This window comes from Nycticebus coucang, chromosome 22 (assembly GCF_027406575.1).
Source record: "Nycticebus coucang isolate mNycCou1 chromosome 22, mNycCou1.pri, whole genome shotgun sequence".
In the NCBI taxonomy this organism is placed as follows: Eukaryota; Metazoa; Chordata; class Mammalia; order Primates; family Lorisidae; genus Nycticebus; species Nycticebus coucang.
Genome location: NC_069801.1, coordinates 48,230,948 through 48,257,632, shown reverse-complemented (window position 1 = coordinate 48,257,632; position 26,685 = coordinate 48,230,948). Strand labels below are relative to the sequence as shown.

Below are 26,685 nucleotides of genomic sequence, written 5' to 3'. Positions count from 1 at the left end.
CCTCAAACTCTTGGGCTTAAGCGATTCTCTTGCCTCATCCTCCCAAGTAGCTGAGACTACAGGCACCTGCCACAACGTCCGGCTATTTTATTGTTGTCGTTGTTGCAGTTGTCATTGTTGTTTAGCAGGCCTGGGCTGGGTTTGAACCTGCAGCCTCGATGTATGTGTCTGGCGCCATAACCACTGTGCTATGGGCCCCAAACCTCAGGTTGATCTTGAACTCTTTTTTTTTTTTTTTTTTTTTTGAGGCAGACTCTCACTCAGTCACCCTAGGTAGAGTGCTGTGACATTATAGCTTACAGCAATCTCCAACTCTTGGGCTCAAGTGATCCTCTTGCCTCAGATTTTCTATTTTTAGTACAGACAGGGTCTCCACTTTTGCTTACTCTGGTCTCGAACTCATGAGCTCAAGCAATCCACCCGCCTCAGCCTCCCAGAGTTCTAGGATAACAGGTGTGAGCTACCGTCCCCCCACCCCCACCTGAAATAACTTCCTTCAGCCTCAGTTTTTTCATCTGTGAAATAGCAATGATCATACGTATCTCAAAGGAGGGATATGAAAAGCAAATTGGGTGATAGATGTGAATGTTCCTTGTGAATATGGAGTGCTGTGCTAGGATTAGTTGTTACTCTCACTCTTGTACTTACCACATAGTGTTACTGTCAATTGTTTAGGTGTTGGCATTTATCGGTACTGCTACAGGGGAAGTACTGTCTGAGCCAGCATTCTCCCTAAATTGTGCCGATGTGCACAGAGTTGATTTCCTTCCCTGCCAATAATGAGCGGGCAACAAATCAGCACCATGTTTGAGCAGAGAGTCAGTTTCCATTCAAAGAATCCTAAAGTCCTGGGGCAGGGTAACTTGCTAACAGCCTGGTCAGATTGCACACAGCTGAAAGCAATGTGCAATGGTGCAATGGTGCCCAAATGGGCTCCTGTTCCTTTCTTTTTTTTTTTTTAAGTTTTATATCTTTATTCAGAACGTGATTTAACCACAGAATAAAGCTCTTTTAGCATTATAAAATCCAACGTTTTGAAATATTTTTGTTGTTGGCAATACTGTTTTTACATCTTTTATAACCCTGAAGCTTTTTATGCATTCAGGTAATTTGCATGATGTCTGACACGATCAGCAATAAAGGTTGCAATGAAGTAGTAGCTGTGATCATAACCCTCTTGTAATCTAAAAACAACGGGGATTTTCTTTTCTGTGCAGGCAGCTATGAAATTATCAGGAAGTAACTGTCCATCTAAAAGAAACTGGTCATCTTTTCCTTGATCAATTAGTATGTCCAGCTGAAAGCCTTGATAGGACTTCACAAGAAAGGTAGCCTCATAAGCCTTCCATTTACTTTGGTCCTAAATATCTACCAAGGACAGGGAGCTGGGTTGCAAATTGGAGCAAATGCTGATACAGATTTGTATTTTCCAGGATTTTTCTTTTTTTTTTTTTTTTTGTAGAGACAGAGTCTCACTTTATGGCCCTCGGTAGAGTGCCGTGGCCTCCCACAGCTCACAGCAACCTCCAACTCCTGGGCTTAAGCGATTCTCTTGCCTCAGCCTCCCGAGTAGCTGGGACTACAGGTGCCCGCCACAATGCCCAGCTATTTTTTGGTTGCAGTTTGGCCGGGGCAGGGTTTGAACCCGCCATCCTCGGTATATGGGGCCGGCCATTTTCCAGGATTTTTCAAAGCACAAATAAGAGCTCAAATAAGAGCCATGAATAATGGGCAAAAATTGACATCCTTTGGGGGTCCACTGGAAAATTGGCATTTATGAGTTGGGGAAGCTCCTCTGTTATGTAAGAGTATATTCTACAGTTAGTTTTCCAAGGATCTTCAGTGGTGTCCACATAAAACCCAGCCCTGGTACCAAAGTCCCAGATGTCATCTTCTCCTATAATATTGCAGCCACAAGGGCTGATATCTGGAGCAATGACAACAAGGCTGTGTTCTGAGACAGCTTGATGAGAACCAGATTTTGATATAAAATTTTGCTCTGTGCATATTAAACCAGACAGCCAAGATAGCACAGGGCACTTTCCATTTTCTGCCTTTGGTGGCAAGTAGACAGCAAATTTCATTTTGCGCTTCAGTTCAACACTGTCATGTTCAAAAACTTTCCACAATCCCCCAAAGCACTTGTTGCTGGAAATCTGTTTCAACGCCATTCTTCTCCTCACCGGCCGCAGCAGCATAGCCCCCATTCCTTTCTTCTTTAAACTCTCTGAGCTTTAAAGTTCATACCTGAAAAGTGGGGGTCATAAGAAGACGTACCTCTTAGAGTTATGGTAAGTTTATAAGTTTATATGTAAAAGGCTAGATGTGGTAGCTCACACCTAAAATCACAGCACTTTGATCCTGAGGAGGCAGGATCACTTGAGGCTAGAAGTTCATGACCAGTCTGGACAATATAATGAGACCCCATCTCTACAATAAAATTTTAAAAATAGGCCCAGCATAGTGGCACCCATGTGTAGTCCTAGCTACTCAGGGAGATGAGTTGGGAGGGATCCCTGACGCCCAGGAGTTCCAGCCTGTTTGGCCTGGTTAACAGAGCAAGACTCTGTCTCTAAATATATATATGTAAATGGCCCTGGGCGAGTACTGATACATACATAGAGTACTGATGCTGCAGTACTCTACCAAGAGGAGAAGATCCCGAGCTTGTCAGGCGCAAATTCACGTCTCTATTGAGCATCTACTAATTTCCATTCTGCTACGTTACTTTGAGTGCAGGTTTCTTCTCATCTCTGAAGTACCTTAAATGGCTATGTTTCCTTGGAAAATAACTGTTGGCCCCCTCAAGGCCCTATGTCTTCAGATTTTGGACCAGGAATACCTGCCAGTAAGAAGGATAGGGTCTCATAGGAGAAATCTTGATTCTTCTCACATGGGAAGGATTTAGATTCAAACTAAACTGAAAGGGCCAGGCTCAGTGGCTCATGTCTATAAACCCAGCACTCTGGGAGGCCAAGATGGGGAGATCCTTTAAGCTTAGGAGTTCAAGATTAGCCTGAGCAAGAGTCTCTAAAAATGCCTGGGTGTTACAGTGGGCACTTGTAGTCCCAGCTACTTTGGAGGTTGAGGTAAGAGGATCTTTTGAGCCCAAGAGTTTGAGGTTGCTATGAGCTATGACACCACAGCACTCTACCTAGTGTGATAAAGTGAGACTTTGTCTCAAAAATATATATATATATAAAATAAATAAAAATAAACTGAAAGCTAGTGTGTGTCTGCTGTTTACTAAAATAGGTGTTGCTATGATGTGATTTCGTCTTCTTTTTTTTTGATATAGTTGTCATTGTTGTTTAGCAGGCCCCGGCCAAGTTCAAACCCGCCAGCCCTGGTATATGTGGCCAGCGCTGTAACCACTGAACTACAGGTACCGAGCCTATGATGTGATTTCTCATTACCCTATAGTAATCCCATGAATTAGGTCCTACTGTTCCTTTTGCTGGTAAGGAAATAGGTCACATAAATTAAGTACGTTGTCCAAAGTGACCAAGCTGATCATAAGAAAGGAGATAATATTTTATGTAAGGGAGATCAGCTTTATTTTATTTATTTATTTTTTTTAATTTGGCCAGGGCTGGGTTTGAACCCGCCACCTCCGGCATGTGGGACCGGCGCCCTACCCGCTGAGCCACAGGCGCCGCCCGGGAGATCAGCTTTAGAGTCACACATGCCTAAATTAGTATTCCAGCACTGCAATTAACTAGATCTTGAACTTTGCTCCAGGGACCTAATTTCTTAAGTCTCAACTGTAAAGTGGGAATTGTAATAATATCTACCTTACATGAAAGCTGTCAGGTTGACCTGAGGTAAGGCAGGGCACTTGGCACACAGTAGGTACTTCATAAATACTTAGGAACTTGATGTGTACATCAGGAGCCCAGAACCTATACAGCCCATGTATAGTGCTGTCTTATAGTGAATTTCAATTATCATCAAACTCTTTTACAACTTTTCACTGGACATTCAAATGGCTGCCCTTACAAATCTCCTGGGCTGTGATTTGAGATTAAAGTCCCAGGAAGGAGATGAGGCAGCAAGATACCAGCAGTGGAAAGAGCTCATGAGCTGGAGTCTAGAGACCCAGGAGCCAGCAATGGCTCTTATTTCATGTATGTGGACCCATAGGCATGGAACTTTACCTCACTGAGCCCCACTTCCTGTATTTATTTATTTAAATTGTTTTGAGACACAGGCTAGATTTTTCTGTTGTCCAGGCTAGATTGCCAAGGCATCAGCCTAGCTCATAGCAACCTCAAATTCCTGAGTTGAAGGCTGGGCCCTGTGGCTCACACCTGTAATCCTAGCACTCTGGGAGGCCGAGGTGGGTGGATTGCTTGAGCTCATGAGTTCAAGACCAGCCTGAGCAAAAAGTGAGACCCTGTCTCTACTAAAAATAGAAAAACTGAGGCAAGATGATTGCTTGAGCCCAATAGTTGGAGGTTACTGTGAGCTATGATGCCATAGCACTCTACCCAGAGCAATAGCTTGAGACTCTGTCTCAAAAAAACAAAACAAAACAAAACAAAACTCCTGAGTTGAGGCAATCCCCTTGCCTCAGCCTCTCAAGTAGATGGAACTATAGCTGCCAGTCACAACATCCAGTTATTTTTTCTATATACATACATAAATATTATATATATATATATATTTTTTTTTTTGGTAGAGACAGAGTCTTGCTCTTGCTCAGGCTAGTCTTGAACTCCTGACCTCAAAGTATTCTCCTGCCTTGGCCTTCCAGAGTGCTGGGATTACAGGTATGAGCCACCCAGCTAGCCTTCCTTATTTGTTAAATGGGGACAATATTCTTTTTTCTTTTCTTTTTTGAGACAGAGTCTCACTTTGTCACCCTGGGTAGAGTGCTGTGTGTCATAGCTCACAGCAACCTCAAACTCTTGGGCTCAAGTGATAAGTGATTCTCTTGTCTCAGCCTCCTGAGTAGATGGAACTACAGGCACCTGCCACAACTCCAGGTTTTTTTTTTTTTTTTGTAGAAGAGGTCTCTCATTCTTGCTCATGCTGGTCTCAAACTCATGAGCACAAGTAATCTGCCTGTATCAGCTTCCCAGAGTGCTAGGATTACAGGTGTGAGCCACTGTGCCTGGCTTTAAAATATATCAGAAAGAGACCTACTTAAGAGATAGCATAAGAAAAAATTTCTCTTTGAAAAGAAAATTAAAATGAGACCTGAAGACTGAGAGGGAGCCAGCCATATGAAGATCAGAGAGAAGAGTATTTGAGATAAAGAATGTTGGGCGGCACCTGTGGCTCAGTCGGTGGGGTGCCGGCCCCATATACCGAGGGTGGAGGGTTCAAACCCGGCCCCGGCCAAACTGCAACAAAAAAATAGCTGGGTGTTGTGGCGAGCACCTGTAGTCCCAGCTACTTGGGAGGCTGAGCCAAGAGAATCGCTTAAGCCCAGGAGTTGGAGGTTGCTGTGAGCTGTGTGATGCCACGGCACTCTACCGAGGGCCATAAAGTGAGACTCTGTCTCTACAAAAAAAAGAATGTTTTATGCCTGCGGGGAGGAAAGAGTGTATTATATTCAAGGAAGCTGGGTGTGAGGAAAGCCATGTAGATGGAGAAAAAGAAAGGAAAGGGGAACATGAAATGAGTTAGCAAGGTAGGCACAGGATTGTCACACAGGTCTGTGCTGGGTTTGGTGAGGAGTTGGAAATTTAGTTCCAGTGGAGGAGAAGCCATTAAAGTGCTGTATGTGATCCTGGGTGGTGACACCACATAGTATGGTGTAGTAGACAAACTTGACAGCTAAGAAATCAGAGTGGGTCAAATCTAAGTTGTGACATTTAACAGCTATGTAACCTTGGGCAAATTCATCTCTTTGTGCCCTAGTTTCCTTATCTATAAAATTGAGGTAGAGTTGGGTTCAAGTTTATATATAGATTTGTGGTGAAGATTAAATATTTATAAAGTGCTAACGCAGTTCCTACTAGAAAATAACATCAATTAATATAACTCATATTATTTTGTATTCAGTTTTTATTTTTTTCATTTTTTAGAGATAGAGTCTTGTTACATTGTCCAAGTTGGCTTCAAACAAAAAAAAAAAAGGTAGAGTGGTGCCTGTGGCTCAGTGAGTAGGGCGCCAGCCCCATATGCCGAGGGTGGCGGGTTCAAACCCAGGCCCGGCCAAATTGCAACAAAAATTGCAATTGTGTGCAAAAACTGCAATTGTGTGTTGTGGTGGGTGCCTGTAGTCCCAGCTGCTTGGGAGGCTGAGGCAAGAGAATTGCCTAAGCCCAAGAGTTAGAGGTTGCTGTGAGCCGTGTGACATCATGGCACTCTACCCGAGATGGTACAGTGAGACTCTGTCTATACAAAAAAAAAAAAAAGGTAAAATATCTGTAATGAATTTCCCAATTAAAAAAAAAAGAAACAGTAGGGCAGTGCCTGTGGCTCAAGGAGTAGGGTGCCGGCCCCATATGCTAGAGGTGGTGGGTTCAAAACTAGCCCTGGCCAAAATCCCAAAAAAAAAGAAATGCAAAAAAAAAACAGTAAAGGCTCAGTGCCTATAGCTCAGTGGCTAGGGCGCCAGCCACATACACAGGATCTGCTGGGTTTGAAACCAGCCCAGGGCTGCCAAACAACAATGACAGTTACAACAAAAAAATAGCTGGGTGTTGTGGCGGGCACCTGTAGTCCCAGCTACTTGGGAGGCTGAGGCAAGAGAATTGCTTAAGCCTGAGAGTTTGAGATTGCTGTGAGCTGTGATGCCATGGCACTCTACCCAGGGCGACAGCTTGAGGCTCTGTCTTAAAAAAAAAAAAAAGACAACAACAACAAAAAAACAAAAATCAAAAAAATCCCAGTAAAAACAGTAAAATTAATTTAAATTACTCTTTCCTCCTCTTGGCTCTGTTTACTAAGAGGACCTAGAAACAATTACACTCCAATTGTAATGAGCATATCTAGTAGTTCCATTCTAAAAGGAGAGCTCTTTGGAGAAATGGCTGTTTTTCAGGACTAGATGGGGAGAGTACAAGATGAGCCTGGAACATCTTACGCCAGAAAGCAAGGAGGTGCTAAAAAGAGTGATAGGGATATGGTGAAATGACACAGGAGGCAGCTTGAAAAGCTGGCCAAACCTGGGACAATTTGAACATTAAAAATATGAGAGTAGGCCTACTGTAGCACAGTGGTTACGGTGCCAGCCACATACACAAGGCTGGCAGGTTCCAATCCTGCCTGGGCCAGCTAAACAGCAATGACAACTGCAATAAAAAAAATAGCTGGGCGTTGTGATGGGTGCCTGTAGTCCCAGCTCCTTGGGAGGCTGAGGCAAGAGAATCACTTAAGCCCAAGAGTTGGAGGTTGCTGTGAGCTGTGACGCCACAGCACTCTACTCAGGGCAACATAGTGAGACTCTGTCTCAAAAAAAAAATGAAAAATGAGAGTAATGAATTATAACCTGCTAAGTAAACTAAGAATCTTTGAGTTTATACTAATGATATAAATAAATATGTAGGCTCAGCTCCTATAGCTCAGTGGTTAGGGTGCCGGCCACATACACTAAGGCTAGCAGGTTCAAAGCCAGCCCAGGCCTGCTAAACAACAATGACAACTACAACAAAAAAATAGCCAGGTGTTGTGGTGGGCACCTGTAGTCCCAGCTACTTGGGAGGCTGAGGCAAGAGAATCACTTAAGCCGAAGAGCTGGAGGTTGCTGTGAGCTGTGATGCCACAGCATTCTACCGAGGGCAACATAGTCTCAAAAAATAAATAAATAAATAGGAGTGATAGGAAATATCTTATTTAGTGTAGAATGCTAAATAAATATGTTGATGGAATGACCAAAAAAATCACCATTTTGCAACTATCACAGCAATTAATTCAGACAAGAATTATCTATGAATGTGAAGACCACTGAGCAAAAGTTTGAAGGGGAACAGTGTGTTTACATAGTTTCGAAGTACCTCTCCACAGATAAGCCTTTACTTAAATAGGGAAAAATGCTAACTTTACAATGAAGAAACCTAGCAGATACCACGTTAACCAACTGATCAAAGTGAGTACTATCAATGATAGGACCGAGTGACACCATGTTTCTCCTCGTAGGACCTTGAGAAGGACACAACATCACATAGGTAGTATTCCTGCTTCCCTGCTACACTTAAATGTACATCTAATCACCATGAAACATCAGAGAAACCCAAACAGGGAAACGCTACAGAAAACCCATCCAGTACTTTTTATTTTGTTTTGTTTTTTTACAGTTTTTGGCCTGGGCTGGGTTTGAACCCGCCACCTCTGGCATATGAGGCTGACGCCCTACTCCTTTGAGCCACAGGTGCCACCCCCAGTACTTTGTAAATATGTGAATATCATTAGTAATAGTGAAAGACTAGGAAACTATTCTAGATTAAAAGAGACTAAAAGGCTGGTGCAGTGACTCACACCTATAATCTTAGCACTCTGGGAGTGCTAAGGGAGGTGGGAGGATTGCTTGAGATCAGGAGTTCAGGAGCAACCTGAGTGAGAAGGAGACCCTGTCCCTACTAAAACAGAAAAAATTAGTTGGGTATGGTGGCATGCGCCTGTAGTCCCTAGCTACTCAGGACGCTGAAGCAGGAGGATCGCTTGAGCTCAGGAGTTTGAGTTGCTGTGAGCTATGATGATGCCATTGCACTCTAGCCAGTGAGACTCTGCCTCAAACTAAAATTAAATTAAATTAAATTAGATTAGATCAGATCAGATTAATACAATAAAATAAAGACTAAAGAGTCATGACAGTTAAATGCAATGCATGATCTAGATCAGGCATTCGATCAGAACTTGGATGAGGAAGTACTATATAGGTCACTATGGAGCCAATCAGTAAAATTTGAATATGGACTATATATAAAGATTATATCAATTTAAAATTTCCTGCAATTGATAATTATACTGGAAGGATATAAAGCTATATAAGAGAATATCCTTGTTCTTAGAAAATACACATTGAAACGTTTAGGGTAGTAGGTATAAATACTGCTGTTCAAGTAGTTTGGGGAAAACATATACATCCATATGTTTGTATGCATGCATATACCCACACCCAGAGAATGTAGCAAAATAGTAACTTCTGGTACATCTGGGAATTCTTTGTAATATTCTTTTTTTGAGATGGAGTCTTACTATGTCACTCTCCGTAGAATGCCGTGCATGGTGTCCAACTCTTGGGCTTAAGTGATTCTCTTGCATAAACCTCCCCGGTAGCTGGGACTAGCGCTCACCACAATGCCCTGCTATTTTTGTTGTTGTAGTTGTCATTGTTGTTTAGCATGCCTTGGCTGAGTTCAAACCTGCCAGACCTAGTGTATGTGGCTGGTGCCCTAAACACTGAGCTACGGGTGCCGAGCCCATAGAACAGTTTTTTAAAGACAGGAGAAATTGGAAGTTTTGTTCACTGTTGAGAACCAAGGTGGGGTCTTGGTCTCTCTTTTATAAGAATAGAAAGTTAGACCAGACATCCTATAAGGGCCTTTCTGCCTTGGGCTCTGTGACTCTTTCAGTGTGAGCGCTCTTTTAACTCTTATCTAATTCACTTAAGCCTCTTTTGTCTTCCTGAATTTATTCCTTTAACTATAACGGAGAAAAGACATTAGGGCCTCCACCACTTGAGGGCAGCAGGAAATGATGCTGCCTTTCATTCCGGTGGTTTTATTATTTCAGCTGTTGGAACACAACAAATCCCTTTGAGTAATTTTCTCTCAAATGTGTTACTTGAAATAAAGCTCCTGCTGACAAAACCACGTTTTCTGAAATGTTTTAAACAAGAAAAGCCTAACATGATTCACAATAGGAGTTTGAGGAAAGGAGGAAGAGGATGGAAGGGTCATAAATCCTGAAAAAATGCTGGTACATTAGTATAATGAGAATAACTGATACAGAAAAACTAGAGCATGTCAGACTTCAAAGAGATCTTGGAGGAGGGTCAGATAGAGATATTATTAGAGATACTGATCTGCAGTCAGACCAACACCCTGACTCCATCAGTTCTCTGACACCTCCTGGGCCCTACAGTTCAGTGACCATAGTTTCTCTACAGCCCCTTCATTTACAGGCTGGACTTCGGGTCCAGAGGAGGGAAGGGGCTTGACCAAAGCCACAATGACATGGTAGAAAAGTTAGTTAATGGTTTCAATATTCATCTGGTTAGTTTGTGCAGACAAAGGTTCTGCTATTTTCTTTTTCTTTTTTTTTTTTTTTTGAGACAGAGTTTCACTTTGTCACCCTTGGTAGAGTGCTGTGGCATCACTGCTCATAGCAACCTCAAACTCTTGCACTTAAGCCATTCTCTTGCCTGAGCCTCCCAAGTAACTGGGACTACAGGCGCCCACCACAATGCTGGGCTATATTTTTGTTATTGTTGTCATTGTTGTTTAGCAGGCCTGGGGTTGGGTTCAAATCCACCATCCCTGGTGTCCTACCCACTGAGCTACAGGTGCCAAGCCTATTTTTCCACTTATTAATAATCTACCAAGGCTCAGTTGGTAAGGTGCCGGCCCCATATACCAAGGGTGGCGGGTTCAAACCCGGCCCCCGCTGAACTGCAACCAAAAAATAGCCGGGCGTTGTGGCGGGCGCCTGTAGTCCCAGCTGCTTGGGAGGCTGAGGCAAGAGAATCGCTTAAGCCCAGGAGTTGGAGGTTGCTGTGAGCTGTGTGATGCCAGGGCACTCTACCGAGGGCCATAAAGTGAGACTCTGTCTCTACAAAAAAAAAAAAAAATCTACCAATAATCTATCTTCTATTTCTACCTGTCCTGCCTTTGCCACTCACTCCTGCCAGCACCCTGACTCCATCAGGTCTCTGAGACCTCCTGGGCCCTACAGTCCAGTGGTCATAATATCGTTTCAGCATCTCTCCCCATCTCATGTCTCACTTCCCTTTGTACCCACCTAAATTCTGAGGTGCAGTGTTATAATCATTCCCTTGTTATATCCTCATCTCTCTAGCCTCTTCTCATTTGTCATTTCGCTTCACAAAAGCTGTGCCCTGACAATCTAACCCTCTTCTACCTATCCTCTCCTTTTGGGAAAGTGGATGATACTGGACTCTTAAAATCCATCACCACTAACCTTAAGTGGAGCTTTCGTGCTTCTTGGGAATCACACTACATACACTTTTTCTAAATGTTTATTTCGTACCTTTTCTCTCCTCCAACTTTCCATAGCCCCTTCTCCCTCCTTCCCTCCCTCTCAGCAGATAACCCACTCACTACATCCATGCCCCTATAACTCAGCCCTTTTTTTGGTATTCTGAAAGCCAACTCTTTTTCCTCCTCTCCAGCAATTCCTTCTCTTGACTATATCATAGTGTTTCTTTTCTATATGATCATCCCATCGGTTTTAAAAAGTGCTATGTTATCTCTTTTTTTTTTTTTTATTTTCAGCTTGCTTGTTCATTCTTCTTCGTTTGAAGTACTCTTTTTTGTTGTTGTTGTTTATTTTCTTTCTTCTTTTTTTCAATGCTTCCTCTGGCAATGCTCTGTCCCATTGTTTCTCCAGTAGCTGGGATTACAGACGCCCACCACAACATCTGGCTGTTTTTGATGTTAGTAGAGACGGGGTCTTACTCTGTCTCACTGCTGCTCATACTGGTCTTGAACATCTGAGCTCAGGCAATCCACCTGCCTCGGCCTCCCACAGCACTGGGACTACAGGCATGAGCCACCACACGCCTGGGCTGTTATCTCTTTAAGAAAAGAAACAAAGTGGTGGGCGAGGATCACTTGAGGACAAGAGTTTAAGATCAGCCTGAGATCCCTGGTCATCTAGGAGCTAGGAAAAAAAAAATGCTGGGTGTGATGCACACTTGTAGTCCCAGCTGCTGGTGAGGCTGAGGCAAGAGAATGGCTTAAGCCCAGGAGTTGGAGGTTGCTGTGAGCTGTGTGAGGCCACGGCACTCTACCGAGGTCCATAAAGTGAAACTCTGTCTCTACAAAAAAAAAAAAAAAAAAAAAGAGAAGAAACAAAGAAACCTGTCTCCAGGCCAGGCTGGTTGCTCACACATGTAGCCTGTAAACACTCTGGGAGGCCAAAGTGGTGGATTGCTTGAGCTCAGACGTTTGAGGTTGATGTGAATTAGGCTGATGCTATGGCACTCTAGCCTGGGGCAAGAGAGTGAGACTCTGTGGCAAAAGGAACAAACAAAACCTCTCTTGACTCCATATTCCTGCCCCCAGCTACCACCACTTTTCTGCTCTTCATTTCAGCTAAAGGTCTCTAAAAGAATTATCTGATGGGGTGGCACCTGTGGCTCAAGGAGTAGGGTGCTGGCCCCATATACCAGGCGTGGTGGTTTGAGCCTGGCCCCGGCCAAAACTGAGAAGAGAAAAAAAGAATTGTCTGTATTTCCTGAGTCCAAGTCCTCTCTTTTCATTCTCTCTTGAGCCCACTACAGTCAGGCTTTGCTTTCCCTTTGCACCAAAATTATTGTTGCAACAATTACCAAAAGACCTCTATGTTGCTAATTCTGGAGATCATGTCTCAATCCTCATCCAACTAGCCCCATGATGAGCCTGGACAAGTTTCCTCATTCCCTCCTCCCTTGTTCCTTCCTGAACCACTCTTTTCATTTGATTCAAGGACAGAAACCATACTCTCCTAATTTTTCTCTAAGTTCAGTTTTGTTTTTTTTTCCCCTCTTTGGTCTCCTTTGCTAGTTCCTTTTCATGTCTCTGACCTCTAACACTGGAATGGCCCTGGGCTCAGTGGACTTTTTAGATCTATAGATGCTCAGATGATCTCATTCAATCTCATGGCTTTACTGATGACACCCAAATTTACATGTCTAATTCAAGTTTTCCTCCTGATCTCTAGACTGCATCCGTGACGCTTCAACTGGGTAATCTAAAACAGGCATCCTCAAACTTTTTAAACAGGGGGCCAATTCACTGTCCCTCAGACCGTTGGAGGGCTGGACTATAGTTTAAAAAAAAAAACTATGAATAAATTCCTATGCACACTGCACATATCTTATTTTGAAGTAAAAAACAAAACGGGAACAAATACAATTCACACTGCTTCATGTGGCCCGCGGGCCGCAGTTTGAGGATGCCTGATCTAAAAGGCATGTCAAACTTAGTCAGAAGTCAAATTCTTGATCTTACCTTTTCTTTTCTTTTTTAGAAACAGGGTCTCCCTCTTGTTTCTCCAGCTAGAGTTCAGTGGTGTCATCAAAGCTCATTGCAGCCTCACACTCCTGGGCTCAAGCCATCCTCCTGCCTCACCCTCCTGAGTAGCTGGACTACAAGTGTGCATCACACCCAGCATTTTTTTTTTTTTCCTAGCTCCTAGATGACCAGGGATCTCAGGCTGATCTTAAACTCTTGGCCTCAAGTGATCCTCCCAAAGTGCTGGGATACAGGCGTGAGTCACCAGGTTGAGCCTGATGTTCTCTTTAAATTAGTTTCTTTCATAATCTTTCTCATCTCAGTTAAAGGCAATTCCATCAGTCCAGTTGCTCAGGCAAAAACCTGGCATCAAGAGGGATGGAGGGAGGGGGGTGGGGCCTTGGTGTGTGTCACACTTTATGGGGGCAAGACATGATTGCAAGAGGGACTTTACCTAACAATTGCAATCAGTGTAACCTGGCTTATTGTACCCTCAATGAATCCCTAACAATAAAAAATTAAAAACAAAACAAACAAACAAAAAAAAAACTGGCATCATCTTTGCTCTTTTCTTTCTCTCATATCTGACAGTTAATCCTTTAGCAAGTCCAGTGGGACTTACCTTCAAGATACACAGAATATGACCACTTCTTACCATCCCTTCCTCAACGCTAACACCCTGCCCCAAGCCACGATCACATCTGTACTACTGTAATTATCTCTTATTTGTTTTACCAATTTCTGTCCTGATTTACCTATAATCTATTTTCCCACAATACCCTAAATAATAATTTGTCTTTATTTTTATTTTATTTTATTTTTGGAGAATAGTCTCACTCTGTTGGCCAGGCTAGAGTGCCATGACATCAGCCTTGTTCCTAGAAACCTCAAACTTATGGGTTCAAGCAATCCTCCTGCCTCAGCCTCCCAAGTAGTTGGGACTAGAGTCCTCCCCCAACAATGCCTGACCATTTTTTCTAGTTTTAGTAGAGATGGGGGGTCTTACTCTTGCTAAGCCTGGTCTCGAATTCCTGAGCTGGAGGGAGCCTCCTGCCTTTGCCTCCCAGAATGCTAAGATTACAGGCGTGAGCCATGGTACCAGTTCTTCTTTAATTTTTTTTTTTTTTGTAGAGACAGAGTCTCATCCTATCACCCTCGGTGGAGTGCCATGGCATCACACAGCTCACAGCAACCTCCAACTCCTGGACTTAAGCGATTCTCTTGCCTCAGCCTCCTGAGTAGCTGGGACTACAGGTGCCCGCCACAATGCCCAGCTAGAGCAATTCTCTTGCCTTGGCCTCCCAAATAATCTTAACTTTCTTTTCAAAGGAGAGAATAGATTCCTGACTGGGCTTTAAAAAAAAATCCCGTCCGGGCGGCGCCTGTGGCTCAGTGAGTAGGGCGCCAGCCCCATATACCGAGGGTGGCGGGTTCAAACCCAGCCCCGGCCAAACTGCAACCAAAAAATAGCCGGGCGTTGTGGCGGGCGCCTGTAGTCCCAGCTACTCAGGAGGCTGAGGCAAAAGAATCGCTTCAGCCCAGGAGTTGGAGGTTGCTGTGAACTGTGTGATGCCACAGCACTCTACCGAGGGCCATAAAGTGAGACTCTGTCTCTACAAAAAAAAAAAAAAATCCCGTCCACTAATTTAAAAACACCATTCGCACAAAACAAAGATCTTCCATTGCTTCCAGTTGTGATTTTGTACCTTGGAAAATCTCCAGAGAGATACAGTTTTCTCTCTTCTGGCCCAGCGATGATTCCCTCTGGGTGTATCCTAACACCTCTTCCATCCTTCTCTCTCGTACCTCCACCTCCCATCCCTACCGTGCTTCCTTCCATTAAACATCACAGCATGCCCTGAATAATTTTGCTCTCCTGTGCTTTGCACATACCTGGAAAGACCCAGCCCCAAGGTAGTCAATGTTCAGGAGATTGATGAGAAATCCCTGTAAAGTTTTAACCAGAGAAAAATTGGGTGGCGCCTGTGGCTCAGTGAGTAGGGCGCCGACCTCATATACCGAGGGTGGCGGGTTCAAACCCGGCCCCAGCTGAACTGCAACCAAAAAATACCCGGGCATTGTGGCAGGCACCTGTAGTCCCAGCTGCTCGGGAGGCTGAGGCAGGAGAATCGCGGAAGCCCAAGAGCTAGAGGTTGCTGTGAGTCCTGTGACATCATGGCATTCTACCAAAGGTGGTAAAGTGAGACTCTGTCTCTACAAAAGAAATAAAAATAAAAAATAAAAAGACCATTTTGTGTAGGATATGGAGAATGGACATAGGCAGAATCATGGAAACATGGAGATTAGTTAAGGAGTTTTAGCAGTGGTCTAGAAGAAAGACAGCAGCCATAGAGGTAGTGAGAAGTGGTCAGATCTGGAATGTATTTTGACAATGGAATTAGGATTTTGGATATTGGAGACTGAGCCAACAGAACTTACTGATAGATTGTACTTGGGCTGTGAGAGACAGCACAGATTCAAGGAGGAGAAGTAATGAAGGCCTGAACAAGGCATCCTCTATTGGTGTTATGATGTGAGATGTTCAATAGACAGTCATGGTTTTACACTGAGACGCAGCTGTGATTATGGCTTAGAAAATCTTTGACTGAAAGAGCTGTCTGTTCGTCATTATGTGCATGATGGGGGGATATATTATATGAACCAACATCAGCAGCACCTGCTATGTGCCAGACAGTGAGCTAGGCTCTTTCACAAAAGTTGCATCATTTAACTTTCTCCAAATCCTGAGAAGTTTTCAAGTTACAGAATGAGAATCTTCCCCAAACTTTTTTCCTCGTTACACGAAGCTTTCAGTTGACTCTCATGTGCCCTACTTTAGAGCCCAAGGCTGACAAACAGGACAGCTTTGTTCTGCCTATAGCCCATCTTCTGCCTTGTGATTTAGGGCAAGCTTCTTAATTTGATGGTGTCATAGCCTTCACATATGTTAAGCAGAACTAGTAATTACAGAGAAAATGCTTTGAAATTTTCAGATGAAAGAAATTGCAGCTATAAGTGCAAATATTTTCTTTCTTATGGCATTCTTTTTTTGTTTCTTGTATCTTCCAGGACCTTTCTTAAAGGATAGAGAGGAAAGGAAGGAAATAGGGCAAGTGTAAAACTACGTTTGCTTTCTCACTAGAAGTCAATGCCACTTTGGAGACATAAATGTAATAAGCTCCCTTACTCTATGGTACTCAATAAATATGACTATTGGATACATACATTTTATTGAAAAATCCATTAAGTGAGCTTTAGAAAACCACTGAGAACCTTTAAAAAATAATTTCTATTTTTGTGTTCTGGCTACTTAAACCCTAAATGTTCTCCAATAGGAATAAAAAGGAGTTAACACTTACGCAGTGTCTGCTGTGTGCCAGGTATAAGGCTTTCACGTGTAACTTCATTTAATCATCATAATTGTATGATCATGTAGATGCTATTATTACCGTCAATTTACAGGAGAAGAAACCATGGCTTGGTATCGTTCACTGACTTCTCCAAAACCACAAACAAAGAAGCTGCAGAGACCAAACTGGACCAACCTGGGCCTTTCCAGTCCTCAGTGCAGGCTCTTACCAGATCATCTCACTGCACTGAAGTCAGCAAGGATGACAATTTCGAACTGTCCTATCGTACTCTGGGTGTGTGTGGCATTTAAAAATCTCTTGCTGCTTGTTCTTTTCATGGCTCCGTCCCTGGCACAAAGATGGTTATTTGTGTAGCACAATTGTTATTATTGTGTAGTCTCACACATTCTTTCTGCCCTGGGTCCACATGAACAATGATGGGCTATATTTATGAAACTAGCAGCTTGGAAGCATGAGCTCCAGATTACCATTACAATTGTAGCATAATTTTTTTTTTAATAGCTTAGCATCATTTATAGGGAAGACCCTTCTTAAAGTCTCACATAAATAAACTAGTTCTTTGTGTATTCAGAGAATACTTCATAGGTTTTTTTTCTCAAAGTTTCAATTAATCATTCTGCATTTCTCAACCTTCTAAATGCTGACATTGCAGATGTGCAGTGTTCATGAAAAGTCGATGGGATAGTCACCTCCACAAGCTGGAAAATTAACAAAAAAATAAAAGTAGCTGTGATTTCCTTGAACGATGGGTTAGGGAGGAGGAATGGCCTTAGAGGAGGCTAGAAAGATGGCTGAGGACAAAGCTGTTTATGGTTCAAGGTCTCCTCTTCAGGCTCATCTTGGGTTATCAGAAATCCAGAGCCTTGGGCGGTGCCTGTGGCTCAGTGAGTAGGGCACCGGTTCCATATGCCGAGGGTGGCGGGTTCAAACCCAGCCCCGGCCAAACTGCAACAACAACAACAACAAAAAAATCCAGAGCCTCATCTTCAGCTTCCCACGTTCAAGAGCACCATTTTATCGAATCTTCTTGGTGGTGATTAATTGTTTGCAGGACACTAGCAACATGCCCTAGGGAAAGGCATTTGAGTCAGAAGACGTGCATAATTCTCAACCTTGTCATTATGAATTTGGATAAATTCCTCTTCTGAAAAATAAGATTAAAATAATCTCAATAGGGTTGTTCTGAGGATTAAATTAAATTAGCAATTTTTGGATATTAATATTCAGATTTAAGTCATCAGACACTTTCGTTTACCTAGTGACCATCTACTTTCTAATAACAAGTTTATGTGTCTCAGCTGTTCAAGATACCCCCTCTTCTTGTGACTAATGTATCTGCAAAACCAACTAAATTATTGGAGGGTTGCCTGGGTGGAATAGAGTTAAATGGTGATCTTCAAGAATGGTATTTTGCAGCTATAACTTATTGAACATCCAGGCCAAGCCAGGCTTTCTGACAGGCCTGCATGGGCTCTAATCATTATACTTTCCCCACAAAGTACATATTATTACCTTTCATGAACACATGAGCAATATGAGGCTTAGAGACACAGAGACATTAAGTTGCCCCAGAAAAAACAGACAAGTCCTTTTTGTCTATTCCATGCAGCTCATTATTGTTACAATGAATGAGATCATAACATATCTTCCATTAGCTACGTTTTACTCTCCTAAAATAGATTTGAGATGTGACCCAGTGCTTTGATGAGATCTGGGACACATATTTGCAAACTGTCATTGGCGGGTTCAAATCCAGCCCGGGCCCGCCAAACAACACTGACAGCTGCAACCAAAAAAAAAAATAGCTGGGCGTTGTGGTGGTCACCTGTAGTCCCAGCTAATTGGGAGGTGGAGGCAGGAGAATTGCTTGAGCCTAGGAGTTGGAGGTTGCTGTGAGCTATGATGCCACAGCACTCTACCCAGGGCGACAGCTTGAGGCACTGTTCCTCCCCCCCCAAAAAAAAACCCCATAGTATCAGGGGTTCTACATCTTTTTTGAGGGGAGTTTGATCTATCACTCCCATTCCTATAGACCTGCTCCCTTCCCCCATTATATGTCAAGTTATTAAGAAGTCATTATAAGGGCGGCGCCTGTGGCTCAGCGGGTAGGGCGCCGGTCCCATATGCCGGAGGTGGCGGGTTCAAACCCAGCCCCGGCCAAATTAAAAAAAAAAAAAAAAAAAAAAAAAAGAAGTCATTATAAATTACTGGAGCAATTCCCACAGAATGATTTTAGACAAGTCTTTCCTTGCTAGGGTATCTGATTCTTTTTATTTTTTGTTAACCAAGACCTAAAGCTGCTGTCAGTTGCTCTTACACAGTTATTTATAAAATATTTGTCCTTTGATTTTCCAATCTGTAAAGTGGGGATAAAGTGAAGATCCAAATAATAATTATACATGCTATGAAATGTTCATTTTAATTGAATAGACTTTCATAATGTAGCTATTAAACATCAGGAGTTGTGCTAGATGCTGTAAATAAACACATTTTATAAACTGTGGAAAGCAGTACTATAAAAATACAAGGTGTTATTTATTTATTTTATTTTATTTTTTGAGACAGAGCCTCAAGCTTTTGCCCTGGGTAGAGTGCCGTGGCATCACAGCTCACAGCAACCTCCAAATCCTGGGCTTGAGTGATTCTCCTGCCTCTGCCTCCCCAGTAGCTGGGACTACAGGCACCTGCCACAAAGCCTGGCTATTTTTTTTGGTTGCAGCTGTCATTGTTGTTTGGCAGGCCCGGGCTGGATTTGAACCCGCCAGCTCAGGTGTATGTGGCTGGCTCCTTAGCCTCTTGAGCCACAGGCGCTGAGCCTATTTATTTATTTTGAGACAGAGTCTCACTATGTTGCCCTTGGTAGAGTGCTGTGGTGTCATAGCTCACAGCAACCTCAAACTCTTGGGCTCTATGAGCAATTCTCATACCTCAGCCTCCCAAGTAGATGGGACTATAGGCGCCTGCCACAATGCCCAGCTATTTTTTTTTTGTAGTTGTCATTGTTGTTTAGCAGAGCTGAGCCAGGTTTTAACCCTCCAGCCCCAGGGTATGCGGCTGGCGCCCTAACCACTGAGCTAGGGGCAAAGAGCCTGTTATTTGTTTTTTTAAGGGTAGGGTCTTGCTTGTTGCCTAGGCTGAACTCAAACATTAGGCTCAGCCCCTTGAGTAGTTAAGACTACAGGGGCCAGACACTACACCCAGGTAAGATGTTATTTTTTATTTAACTTAAATCATATATAAATTATAACAATAATTCCTTATAGTCCTCAATATTTTCCATAATACTTTGGAAAATTTTCATACATGAAAACTGAGGCTCAGGTTGAATGGTATGCCAGAGTCACATAGTGACTCCAATTCCCTTTATCACACAGCACTGACTTTCCAGGAATCTCTGTACAGCAGGAATTCTTCTGTGTTCATCCAAGAGTAATATCTCATATAGTTTGGAGGCGTCCCTTGAATAGAAAGTGAAATTGTACTACCAATAGCAACTTGCCCCATAATTTTCAGATTTCTTTTTATTATTATTATTATTTTTTTTTTTTGCTGCAGTTTGGCCAGGGTGAGTCGAACCCGCCACCTTCGTATCTGGGGCCAGTGCCCTACCCACTGAGCCACAGGCACTGCCCAACTTCAATCTTCTTCTCTTTTTTTTTTTTTGTTATTTATTTTTTTTAGATAGAGCCTCACTTTGTCACCCTTGGTAGAGTGCCGTGGCATCATAGCTCATAGCAACTTTAAACTCTTTTTTTGTAGAGACAGTCTCACTTTACCGCCCTCGGTAGAGTCACAGGACTCACAGCAACCTCCAGCTCTTGGGCTTCCGTGATTCTCCTGCCTCAGCCTCCCGAGCAGCTGGGACTACAGGTGCCCACCACAATGCCCGGCCATTTTTTTCTTGCAGTTCAGCTGGGGTTGGGTTTGAACCCACCACCCTCAGTATGTGGGGCCAGCGCCCTACTCACTGAGCCACAGGCGCCACCCATTTTCAGATTTCTTAATTTGTGTACCAGGTCTGACAATTAACATTGACAGCACCACACAAACAACTTGGTAAGGCTTCATAACCTTGGTGTGTCAATGTCTTATGTTTTGTTCATTCCAACATGTGGTGATGTCTTGCTGAGTGATATTCATTATTGTTGTGTTTTTGTGTGCTACAAGAATGTTGGAGCTCCAATCAGAGCAATGAACAAACATTCATAAATTTCTTGTTAAACTTGGCAAGAGTGGAAGTGAAATCAGGGACATGTTAGTCCAAGTTTATGGGGATAATGCCATGAAGAAAATGGCAGTGTATAGATGGATTAAATGTTTTTCTGAGGGAGAGAAAGCATCACTGATGAAAAGAAGTCAAGGCAGCTAGTAATGAGCAGAACTGATGAAAACATTGTAAAAATTTGTCAAATTATGCATCAAAATTGTCTGTTGACTATGAGCAGAGAAGACCAAGTAAACATCCATAGAGAAACAGGAAAATCTTGGCCAACAACTCACATGAAAATGCCTTAAGTTATAGATACGAGGTCTTGCATTGGGACAGTGTACCAGCTCACATGGTGCTGTCTGTGAGGGAGATTTTAGATAGTAAACAAATAACTGTATTGGAACACCCTGCCTATTCACTGATCTGGCCCTTAATGAATTTTTTCTTTATCTGAAGATAAAGGAAATATTGAAAGGAAGACTTTTTTTGGGGTGGGTGGGGCTGGGTTTGAACCCGCCACCTCCAGTATATGGGGTTGGCACCCTACTCCTTGAGCTACAGGTGCCACCCAGGAAGACTTTTATTTTTTTTTTTTTGAGACAGAGTCTCACTATATTGCCCTGGGTTGAGTGCTGTGGCAACACAGCTCATAGCAACCTCCAACTCTTGGGCTTAAGCGAGTCTCTTGCCTCAGGCTCCTAAGTTGGGACTACAGGTGCCCGCCACAATGCCCAGCTATTTTCTGTTGCAGTTGTCATTGTTGTTTAGCTGGCCTGGGCTGGGTTTGAACCCACCAGCCTCAGTGTATGTGGCTGGTGCAGTAACCACTGTGCTGGGCCTGAAAGGAAGACATTTTGATGACATTCAGGACATCAAGAGTAATATGATGATGGCTTTGACGGCCATTCCACAAAAAGAGTTCCAAAATTGCTACGAGAGGTGGACTAGGTGTTGGCTTCAGTGCATTGCTTCCCAAAAGGAGTACTTCAAAGGTGACTGTAGTGATAGTCATCAATGAGGAAGTTAGCACTTTTTCTAGGATGAGTTTGCTAACTCTAATTGTCAGTCCTCAAATCTATAACTTAGGCACTTCCATATACGTTATCTCATTCATCCTTACAATAACCTAGAGCCATACAAATAACAGATGGTAGAGCCAGGATTGTAACCTGAATGTTCTTGTTATCTGAGTCTTATTTATTTCACTATACTATACTGCTTTTGTTATTAGTTGTATAACCTTGTACAAATATTTAACTTTCATGACCCTGAGTTACTTCATTTGTAAAGTGAGCATGATTACTTCCTTTCAGAGCAGTTGTAAAGCTCAAATGTGGTAATGCAGAATACAAAATGCCAGTAGAAACATTAATTGTAGTTATACCTGATAATCATACGAAAGTGGAGTAGTTTAAGACAGTATTTTGGCTAAGTACAGAAGTTCATGCCTATAATCCCAGAACTTTGGGAGGGCCAAAGTTGAGCTTAGGAGTTTGAGACCAGCCTGGTGACATAGTGAGACCCTGTCTCTACAAAAAACAAACAAACAAAGAAGTTTCAGGCATGGTAGCATGGGCCTGCAGTCCCAATTACTGGAAGGCTGAAGCAAGAGGATTAGCTTGAAACCAGGAATTGGAGGCTACAGTAAGCTATGATCACACCACTGTGTTCCAGTCTGAGTGACAGAATAAGACTATCTCTAAAAAACAAAACAAAACAGTATCTTCTCTTCTTCCTTGAGTTAAAAAGAATTAACAGCCAAAAGAGGGCAAGAGAGATGCTCGCCAGACCTATATGGCCTGTTCTTTATGATTGGACCTTGTCAGAAGTGGTCTGAGTAGAGTTAGGAGTTCCTGGGGGGCATTTCTGGAATGGTTTGCCCATGATGGCAAGTCTAAAAACTTAGGTGGGGCTAATGTCTTCCTGGGTATTGTTCAGTTTTCCCTTTTAGTGCACTGAATAGAGCCTGCTATGATAATTGTTATGGGTGTAGGACTAATAGAGTTGTGCTTTGCTATCATGGGAAGCCACCATGGCTGATAAAGTAAGACCAATTCTGGGCAAATACATTAATTGAGGCCTACTCTGTGCTAGGCTAAAGCATGGGATAGATGTAGTTGTGAGTCTTCAAAGATTTTATAGTCTAGTGGAGTGCAAACAAACCCTCAACTCTTAAAAACAAGACATAGTATAATAAATTCACATAATAAGGATAATGAGGTATAACAAAGGTCATATCAGGTCAACTTGGAGGTGGGGTGTTCCCGGAAAGCTTCTTGAAGTAGATGCCATATAAACTAAATCTTTGAAGATGACAGAATTTCATGTAACTGATTATTTCAGCTGAAGGTTGGCAGCATAAGAAAGTGTAGGATGTGTTATGTTTAATAAAGGCAAGGAACTAAGGCCATTATTAAGCACAAACTACAATATTAGGGTCTAAGGATATGTTAACAGAAATACAGTAGACCCTCCATAGTTGATCACCTCCTTAAGTTGACCTAATTTTCATAGAGGGGATGTGCACCACATGTATGTATCAGTACAGTATGCCCAGTTCCTTATGTTGACCACCTCTGTATATGACCAGTTTGTTATAGTCCCTTAGGTGGTCAACTTACAGAGGTTCTACTATATATCAAAAACAGTTCTTGCCATTGAGGAGCTTTAATGTGGAGAGGTAGATGGGTGAAATAGTTATTAGGGTGATGAGGACTTCACAAGATAGAGAACAAAGTTTAAAAAGGAGCATATATAACTCTGACTGTGGGAGGAGAGAAGATACTTGGCCAAGGAAGTGATACTTGAATTGTGTCCTGAGAAAGGAAGGCATTTGCCAGACCGACTGCAAGAGGAGTTGAGAATGCTGTAGGCACCTGAGCAGGTCCTAGCATTGTTTTATAATTCTCTAAGAATTTTTTTTTTTTTTGAGACTGACTCTCACTCTGTAGCCCTGGGTAGAGTGTCATAGTGTAATAGCTCACAGCAACCTGGAATTCTTGGGTTCAGGCTATCCTCTTGTCGTAGCCTCTGGAGTAACTGGGACTACAGGCGCCCACCACAACACCCAGCCAGTTTTTGTATTTTTAGTAGAAACCAGGTCTGGCTCTTGCTCAGGCTTATCTGGAACTCTTGAGCTCAAGCAATCCACTGCCTGGGCCTCCCAGAGTACGATGGTTACAGGTGTGAGCCACCACACCTGGCCTAAGTGTAAGAATCTTGATTTAACATAAATCACATAAAAATTTTTAACAATAATTAACAGTAGGCAAGGAAAATATTCCTTATCTCTCCCAAGTAGCCTTTGGCTGTGAGATGGTATGACTTAGAGTAGGGCCCTGGTCCCATATGCCGGAGGTGGCAGGTTCAAACCCAGCCCCAGCCAAAAACCACAAAAAAAACACAAAAAACAAACAAAAAAAACCAACAAGTTTTCTTTTTCAATAAAATAGCAGTCTTTGATGTCATATTTGGATTCTAATCTAGGTATCTAATCAGCTGTATGACTTTAGGTAAGACTTATTTGTGTCTTGGTTTCCTCCTTTGTATAACTTATCTGTGTTTCCGTCCCTTCATTCATTCAATTCGTAAATTAAGAGTTGAGTATAGAGTCTGGCACACATAAAGTGCTGTTATTATTTTCTATCATTATCTCATTCAGTCCTCCAAGCAAGCTGGACTGTGGGTATAATTTCCCCCATTTTTCTTTCCCCCCCTTTTTTTTGAGACAGAGTTTTAAGCTGTTGCCTTAGGTAAAGTGCATGTAGTGTCACAGCTCACAGCAACTTGACTCAGACTCCCAAGTAGCTGGGACTACAGGTGCCCGCCACAACGCCCACCTGTTTTTTGGTTGTAGTTGTCATTGTTGTTTGGCAGGCCCGGGCCGGATTCGAACACTGCTGCTCCGGTGTATGTGGCTGGCGCCCCAGCCGCTGAGCTACAGGCACCGAGCCAATTTCCCCCATTTTTCATAAGCAGAATTCAGAGTAGGTATGTGACCTTCCCAAAGTTCCCAGGCCAACCCGAAGACGCCTTCGCAGCCCGTCCGCCTTAATGCCATATCCGCGCCGGGTTTTCCCAGGCGGCCCCGGGGCCAGGCTCTGGTCCGGCAGCTCCAACTCCGGCGCCGGGGTTTGGGCGCCGCCGCGGCCTGCTCAGGCGGGCGGGGCCAGGCGGGGCCAGGCGGGGCCAGGCGGGGCGGGGCGGGCGTGAGGAGGGAAGTTGTCGAAGTTCGGGGAGACGCCCGCCCGCCAGCCCGGGCCTCGCCTACGGCCGCTCCCTCCGCCTCCTCCCCGCCCCGAGCCCCGGTCTGCCCGTCCTTCCTTCCCCTCCCGTGCATGATGGAAACACCATGGCTGCGGCGGCCCAGTTCTCCCTGACACAGGTAACGCCGCCCGCCGCTCCGCCGGGCTCCCTCCCTCACCGCCCCCAGCTTCGCCCGCCGTGGCAGCTTCTCTGCGCTCGCGGGCCGGGCGGCCGGTGTGTGCCAGCGAGAGCGTGAGCCGAGGGAGGAAGGGCGCCATCCTCGGCCGGGGCTCCGCGGTGGCAGCCGCGACCTCGCCCCGGCTCGGTAGGCGCCCCCAGCCCCGCCCCGCGCGGCCCCACCGTCCAGCCCCGGCCGGCCCCTCTGCGCACCCCGGGAGGGGACGGTGACCGAGCCGCGCTCAGCCGGTGTCGGGCCCGGCTCGCTCCAGTCAGCTTTGACCCGCCCAGGAAGTTTACTGCTTCCAGGCCAGACGCACCCCAGGTGAGCTCCTGTTGAGCTCGTGCGGATCAGCCTCACCTCCCCGGGTCGCACGAGGTTCACCCTCTGGGCCGGGCAGCCCGCTGGTCCCCAATTAGAGTCGCTTTCCGGAGCCGAACGCGCAGGCCCCCTCCGAACCGGTCTTTTCTCCCTAACCTGGCCTTTGCCCACTGGACTCCAGCGAACTCTTCCTTTCCCAACAGTTTAACGTAGTCAGTCTCGCTTCCAGTAAGTCTCATCCTACCCAGGTTCCTCATCTGTTAGCCCCTTCCTAAATTCAGTCTCTTACCCGCTTTCTTCTGAGAAAGACCCCCGATGCAGTCTTTTCCTGCTCCTGTCTACTCAACTTCCCCCCGGGGCTCTCCCCTAGTCGCTGTCCAAACGGTTCTCTTTAACAGGTGTGGTGGTTCCTCCAGTCCTGGTGCTGGGAACGACCTGGGAGCATTTGTTCTGGGGTAATCTTCACCCAAACCTGTTCTCAGGGTCTTCCCTCTTGCCTTTTTGCTTCCTCCATAGTCCATGCAGTTTACAGAAAACCTCTAAACCTCACTCTGAGAACGTGGTTCATCCCTCTCTGTAAAGAAAGCCAATTGGAATCTAAACACGTTGTCTTGGATGAAGAGGTGACAGACACCTGCCAGTCTCTTCCTGCTTCTCTGACTAAAACTCGCTCCCTCCTCACTTCTCAGCCCCGTCTCTCCAGAGGCTGGTGGCCGTCTACTTCCCAGTGGGGACCCAGGCCAGTGGGCCTGTCCGTCTGTATCTCCCAGCCATCTTGGCCTAGATTTGGTGGTGTTTTTAAGGCTTTGACACTGGGATAAGGCATAAATTTGAGCAATAGAATTTTCTGTTGGATCAAGAAGCTTTGGGATGTTTTGCTTAGCACTCTAGGATAAAAAGATGGAGAGGAAAGTGTTCTCTTAGGAACCAGGAGTCCCATAAAAATATGTGCCTCAGGTAAAAGTTTGCAGGAATTGTGAGTCTCATAAGTGAAGTCTGTTTTCCAGCTTCCCAATTCCGAGTTTATTTGGTGGTTGTCCTGGTCAAAAAAATCCTTTAACATGTAGTGTGATGGTTTACATACACCTCTTTGCAAGTGTCCTCCTGAAACTCAAATTTGAGGAATGGCAACATTGACTTTTGGTTATTTACTTTCCGTGAGTCTGTTTAGTGAGTTGTATTAAACAAGATCCCTGTTGGCAGGCTGTTTTCTGGCTCTTTTGACCAATT

General features: G+C 44.0%; 1 protein-coding gene and 1 pseudogene across 2 annotated transcripts in view; one reads left to right on the top strand and one right to left on the bottom strand.

Moving 5' to 3' along the window:
- Nucleotides 1-1,093: 1,093 nt before the first annotated feature.
- LOC128575592 (S-formylglutathione hydrolase-like) lies at nucleotides 1,094-24,932 on the bottom strand (annotated as a pseudogene).
- Nucleotides 24,933-26,685, top strand: part of EPS15 (epidermal growth factor receptor pathway substrate 15) — a 164,614-nt gene continuing 162,861 nt past the window's right edge. The window contains exon 1 of one of the 2 annotated variants that reach the window (XM_053577354.1): nucleotides 24,933-25,095. In XM_053577354.1, the coding sequence (XP_053433329.1) occupies nucleotides 25,063-25,095 (33 nt within the window). In that variant the 5' untranslated portion in view covers nucleotides 24,933-25,062. The remainder of the gene's footprint in view (nucleotides 25,096-26,685) is intronic. The other variant, XM_053577352.1, reaches the window with a different exon arrangement.